Genomic DNA, 7011 nt, shown 5'->3' on the forward strand with positions numbered 1-7011 from the left:
AAAAAAATACTTGAAAATTATTGTGGGGGACCCTTCTTGAAAGACAATCAATGGAAGGAAAAATGCACATTTTGGCCAACCAAAAGTAAGGAAGGACCGTGTACGTGTACGTGTTTGACAAACATGTACCATAAAATTGAGTAGTTAAGTACCCAATTTTAAAATTGAGTACTTAAAAGAAAATGAGACCTAAAAAAGACATCTATCCTAAAATTGCGGATAATTTTGACAATTTGCACCCTTAGTTAAGTACCAATGCAAGCTTTTTCATCAAGATAAAGGAATTGTCAAGGGAAAAGTATGAAACGCGCTCAATTATTTTTACAACTATTTTATAATCAATCAATGAGATAGTGTCACCACATTAAAAATAGGTTTTCTTGATTTGAATATTCTTAATGTTAAATGACAATGATAATCAAATGCTTTTTCTTCACTTAGCTCTGTTTTTCCTTTCTTTTTCCTCCTTTCCCCCCTTTACTTTTCCCGTGGTGAACATGTAACATTCATGTCATCAGACATTTTTAAGACTAATCTACTCACGTTCAGCATCATAGGCAGTGGAACTAAAGTTCACTGAGAACCTTCATTTGAAATTTGTAATGAATATAACATACAACAATCATCTTCTTTCTTTAGGGATAAAATCTTCTTTCGATCCAATATATATTGAATCAAAAGTAAGAAGTACAACTAATTAATCCAGTAAACAAAAACAAACACAAAGTCTTGATGTAGTAAACCGCAACTGGCTAGTTTATTGAAATGATGAAGCATCTGATCCTGCTGCCTCACTCACTGCATGGAAAAGAACTACAACTACATTTGGTTAATGAAACAATATTATTTTGGAGGAAACTAAGATTTTCACTTTCAAATTAACTTTAGTTTGACACAAACATCCCTAGTCCTTAGAAATTAAATATGAGGGGAGAAATAGAAAGAGAGGACTAAAATAATTCATTTCTTAGAGATGAGCCATTAAATAGAAGTATTAGTATCGGAAGTGATTCCCTAAATCCAAATTCAATAAAATAAGAGACGGAAACTAATTATATTCCCATCTAAACTCCAAAAGCTGTGAATGGTATTAATATAATTAATTTCTGTGTGGACATGCAGGTATTAATATTGGACAATGAAAATACTTCCTACTTAATTTAGTGTAATTATACTAGAAGTTTATCGATAGGGGGTGGAAGGGGTCTGGGAAGAGCTGTTGAGGTAGAAATCATGACCAAGCAAAGGATGACTCTGAGAGACGACATTTTTAACATGTAATTACATGGATGCAAGTATAAGATGACCTGTAAATTCATGCTAATACACATAGATGCTCATATTGTGTGAGGTAAAATATTTACCACAACCTAATGCATGAATATGATTATATGAATATTTAAATATAGGGAGAGAACTCTTACATAAAGTTTGTAACCTGGCTCTGTAACATGAGTATACATAGAGTTGCTGCCATGTAGAGCCTATCTCAACATCATTCGAGCATTGGAAATGAGACTCATCGTTATGTACCGTAGGTTGAGCAATAAAGAGCAACACACGCCCCAGAATCCTACAACAAACCCAAGGGCCATGGCAACATAAAATCCTTGAGTTATGAGCTCATCATCAACATTTTCCTGATTGTCGACATTCTTGCAGGTTCTAGTGTCATTGCAAATTGGATAAAGATCTTCCGGACACTTGTTTGGAAGTGGACAACCATATAATTCAGGATTTCCCATAAAGGCAGAAGCATTGAAGCTTTGAAGTTGAGTTCCTGTTGGGATTTTGCCAGATAAATTGTTATTGGACAAGTCCAAATAACTAAGAAAACTTATGTCAGAAATGCTCATTGGGATTTCTCCTCGAAGTTGATTTCTAGATAAATCAAGAGATTGTAAATTTTGAAGTAGACCAATCTTCAATGTTATTGATCCAGTGAAATTGTTTCTGGATAAATTCAAAGAAATTAACTCTGTGAGACTCGTTAATTCTTCAGGAACTTCTCCATGTAATTTATTACTTGAAAGATCAATAATCTTTACAAGTCCCAATGAATTCTCGAATATAGCCATCCTTCCTTTCCATACAAATGGTGCATGGTCTACATAAGCTCTCTGGATAGAATAAATACCAGTGTGACTTGCTCTCCATTTCCGAGACATTGATGTCAAATTTTTGATGCACTGTGGAATAGTTCCCCCGATCTTGTTTAAAGAAAGATCCAAGAGTTGAATATTTGAAAGGTGGCATAGGTTTAAAGGCAAGCTTCCATAAAATCCATTCAATCGTAGGCTAAGAATAGTCAACAGAGGCAAACTGTCACCTATCCATAAAGGTACCATTCCCGACAATTTATTTTCACCCATGTCAATGGTTGTCAAGTAACTGCAATTCTGAAGGGACAATGGTAGCTTTCCGACAAAACTATTGTTGCTCAAATGTAAAAACTCAAGAGAGACTAGGGAGCCCATTGAGTGTGATATTTTCCCATAGAAATTGTTGTTGGCCAGATTAAGATTGATTAAACCATACACATGCATCCAGCAATCTGGAAGCTCTCCCGATAGTTTATTGTTTGATAGGTCTAAAAGGAACAAGGATTGATAAGTGAATTCACATATAAAGGAAATGTTCCCAGAAAAACTATTATCTGATAGGTAAAGTGATGCCACATCCGATGGAAAACATGGAATCGAACCATTAAGTTGGTTGGAGCTTAAATCTATAACAGCATAATAACCAAATCTGGATGATGACAAGTCTGGCAAGTTCCCATGCAACTGGTTGTGAGACATATTTAAATCGATTAACTCGACAGGGACATCCCAAAACCAAGCAGGGATAATGTCAGAAATTCCAGCATTAGAAATCTCAAGTATAGCATAATGTTTTTGACTTTGAAGCCATTTTGGGAAAGCTAATCCCAATGTACAAGAGCTCAAACTAATAACGCGCAGTTGGAATGGTGGAATCCAATCATAGTTGAACTTCAAAATCAAAGAGTTCAATCCTAAAAATAAGCGTTTCAGTTTGAAGAGATTTGAAAAATGGGCTTCAGAGATCACCCCTGTGAGGGAATTCTCAGCAACATCCAACATCTCTAGATTGGATAAGTTACCAAAACTCTTAGGCAATGGCCCCGTGAAATTATTCCCCCCTAATCCTAAAGTCACAAGATTGGAGAAGTTACCTATATTCTCTGGCAATGGCCCCGTGAATCTATTAGAGCTTATTTCAAAAAACTGCAAGGAGTCCACCAAGCAACCTGACACATTACTCATAAATTCGTAAAGATTTCCACTGAGATTGTTATCCTGAAGATTCAATAATTCTAAGGCACATAAATTCCCAAAAGATTTTGGAATGCTGTGGCCAACAAGTTGATTTCCCCCAAGATCTAGTCTTTGAAGAGAATTTATGCTACCAAAAGCTTCTGGAATGGAGCATTGCAACAAATTATAACCGAGGCTAAGATGAACAAGGCTTGTAGAGGAGTTGAACAACCAGTGAAATATGGAGCAATTGAGATGATTGAAGGAGAGAGATAGCAATAGAAGTTGAGACGATGAATTAGCGCTGGAACGCAACTGAGGAGTCATTGTGGAGAGACCGCAATCACTTAGACTCAAGTATATCAAAGAAGGGAGCATCATAACCTTATTGGGCCAATTGAGTACCTGGCTGAGGTTGACCGAAGTCATGTCTAAGTGTGTTAAAGATTGAAGATGAATTAACCAATCAAGATCATGTGCCTCCATTAGATCAAAATTGTAGCTGAGATCAAGATAAATTAATCCCGAGAGATTTCCTAGTTGTTGTGGAATGGTTCCGACTATATGAGTAAATGACAGATCGAGATGTTGTAATTCAGTGAGTGAGCCAACAAAATTTGGGAAGGATTTTTCAGAAAAGTTATTGGAACTTAAGTCCAGGTGAGTCAAATACTGCAATTCAAGTAATGAAGAGCTTATCTCACCTTCTACATGTTTTCCCCGAAGATCAAGCATAACAACATGACTTGTTTTGTTGCTGCATTTAATTCCTTCCCACTTGCAACAATCTTCACCACTATCCCAAGAAGAAAGCCGAAGGAAAGGATCAATTAAGTGTTGTTTGAATTGGAGGAGTGCTTGCCGTTCTTCCTCTATGCATTTGACTTCAGAATTGATACGCAAATCGAAACTAAATCCAAGTTTCGTTGCGTTACATGATAAGAGCTCAAGTAGCATAAGCAGAAATTGGAGATAATAACTTCTCATTGTTTTACCCTCTATTTGGAACACTGATAAGAGATATTGGATCTTAATTGCAACTTATATGGGTTTCGATATCCGAATGAGAACTACTCAATTTATTTTTATAGTAGTTTTACTTATAATGAACGTCTAGATTTATTTAGAAACCCGCGTGGGGCCTGCAAACCGCGTTGCATGTGCGTGTAACATAAGTTCAGTTATTTGAAATAAATGGTATTCATAGTGATGTCATGATCAGTTGCAAATTACTTTTATATCCAAATCCTACTACTCGTTTTCCTGCATGCTATATGTCCAATTATGTGCAATTTCCCACATGCATGGATCGACTTTCCAATTCCTAATCACTTTGCTCAACCTAGCTAGCTTTTATTACCAAGTATGTTATGATGTGCATTGCATTGTAAATTAAGCACTTAGATCAAAGTGCGTACGTAGCTAACATTGTGCATTCAATAAAATAAGGTTCTTAATGACCAAACTTAGCAATTTGGTCTCCACATAGTGGTAGAAGCATAAATTGGAGATAACAACCTCTCATGCATTGTTTTAGTACTCTCCATTCGGAACCGGCCTGTTAAGAGATATTTTATATTAATGCAGACACTCTTGGTTTTGATAAGAGATATAGTCTTAAAGGCGAATTTTGTTCTCTTAAGTAGAATCCATAGAAAAATATTAAATTATGATCCCTATAAAATGATTTAGAAATAAAAATTATTAGCTAGAAATTCTATGAGAAATATCTTAATATTTGAGGTATTTTTCTCGATATTATCTAAACTCTTTTTGTTGAAATTCTTGGATACGAATGAATTTAATTTTTAGTCTATTCCTCAATTAGTTAATGTGTCTTTTCTCTTCCCTCAATTAATTGATTGATGTTACATCTAACTCCTTTTTGTATACATATTTCTTTTCTTATTTAATTACTTGATAATAAATAATTAATTGATGTTACATCCAACTACTCTTTTATACATATTTCTTCTCTCATTTAATTACTTGACAATAAATAGTTGGACACTTTCTCGAATGTCTAGAAACTCACCTCACCAAGAAAATTAGTTTTTATTCAAACTACTTTTATACCCAAGTCGTACATGTTTTCATATCGAGAACTGCAAATTCTGGACGAAAATCTTAATCATAAAACTCTACATGATGTTGATGCGATTTAACGTGTACGTGTAGAATGATTTCACGATAAAAAAAAAGTTACGTAACTGTTTATATTTCTGTGTCGACCAAACCCTCCATACCACAGTTACGTTTTTAAGGAAGGAAAAATTAAGATACATAAATATAAGAGTCCAGCACCAAGATTTGAGTTAGCAAAAATTAAGAGGGGCGACTTCATCTTCTGGGCTTTTCTTGTTTTTAAAAAATTGAAACAAAGAAAAAGTAAGGTTTCTAAGAAAAAGAGAGTGACGGTGCAGGATGAAGAGAGAAAAGAAAGAAATTTTTGCCATTTTCATTACTGCTTTTATTAAACGATTAGGGTACTTTTGGGATCCAATTTTGATGAAATTTTAACCTGTACTAGTTATTTTAGCCAGCGAGAACTTAATTCGTATTATTAGGTATTAGTCACTCAATTTCTTTTCCATTTCTAATTCCTACATACTGAGATCTTCCTCATTATATATCCTGAATCATGATATTGAAAATAGCTTAAAGTACTGCTAATACCAAAGTTTTTATTAATCATTAATCTATCATACTAAACCAAAACGCGATGTTGCAAATAAGTACTACACAATCAGCCAATTAGAAGTTCATGACAAGGGGGATTTTTCCTTTGGCTTGATTTGGATGGTAAGTTAAGATGAGATGAGATAAAAGTTAAATATAATATTATTAGAATATTATTTTTATTTTAAAATTTGAAAAATGTAAATTCTTTATTGTATTTTATTTGGAAGTTTTGAAAAGTTAAAATGATTAGATGAAATTAGATGAGATGAGTTGAGATGCATTCACTATCCAAATGAGACCTTAATTAAAACAAAAGTTCAAAACAAGAATGTAGCTGTTAAAATAAAAAACTAAATGGTAGAGTTTCTAAGATATTGAAAATATAATAGAAAAGAAAATGGAGAAAAGGGAAAGAGACTTTGAGGGTTACATTTTAGCTTAATCTATTGTTACGGAATACAAAGCATATAACTCAGTTTATAGGAAAATTACATTAAGATAAGATAAGGTAAATATTTTAGATATTATGAAAATCAAATCAAAATAATATCATCTTCAACATAAAATAGTTTAAACATATATAAATAACCATCAAAAGAAAGAAGAGAGAGAGGAACTAATCTCTCAAACTTATGACATCTTGAAATTTGAATCTTTTCCTCAATATTAATGACAATCTCAATCGAGCGGTTATGTCATCTTTCCTTGCTAGAATTCCTAGTTAATGAATGTGCTCCCATCTCTATTAGAGCTATGATTTTCTTTTTGCCAACTGTCTATAACTTTGACTTATTCCTTGTATTGATTTTTCTTCTAAATCTCAATTAAGTGCTTGATCTTTCATTGAACAACTTTCTTTGATAAACATTTCATGAGTACTCTCTACATGATGGTCTTACAATTAGTAATTTGATCTTAATGCCAATTGCTAACTTTGACCTAGTTCTTTGTGCCAATTTTTCTTCTCTCATTAAGTGCTTGGTCTTTCGTCTAATATCTTTCTTTGTTCAACATTTGAATACAGGCTATATGGAAAGGGGAATTGGATAGA

The 7011-nt window shown here is 33.7% G+C and overlaps 1 protein-coding gene across 4 annotated transcripts; it reads right to left on the minus strand.

Annotated features, from left to right (window-relative positions):
* Window positions 1–561: 561 nt before the first annotated feature.
* Window positions 562–4344, minus strand: LOC122309011 (receptor-like protein EIX2). Of its 4 annotated transcripts, XM_043122339.1 has the most exons (3): window positions 3983–4344; window positions 1425–3271; window positions 562–813 (listed from the first exon to the last, which is right to left on the minus strand). In XM_043122339.1, exons 1-2 carry the CDS (start codon window positions 4263–4265, stop codon window positions 1485–1487), a joined length of 2070 nt encoding a protein of 689 aa, XP_042978273.1. In that variant the 5' UTR covers window positions 4266–4344; the 3' UTR covers window positions 562–813; window positions 1425–1484. The 4 variants fall into 4 exon arrangements, with proteins under 4 accessions (XP_042978273.1, XP_042978272.1, XP_042978269.1 ...); XM_043122338.1 differs by having other exon boundaries at window positions 562–798; window positions 1425–4344; XM_043122335.1 differs by having other exon boundaries at window positions 1425–4344.
* Window positions 4345–7011: the final 2667 nt, after the last annotated feature.

The sequence above is a fragment of the Carya illinoinensis genome, chromosome 5 (assembly GCF_018687715.1).
Source record: "Carya illinoinensis cultivar Pawnee chromosome 5, C.illinoinensisPawnee_v1, whole genome shotgun sequence".
Classification (NCBI taxonomy): domain Eukaryota; kingdom Viridiplantae; phylum Streptophyta; class Magnoliopsida; order Fagales; family Juglandaceae; genus Carya; species Carya illinoinensis.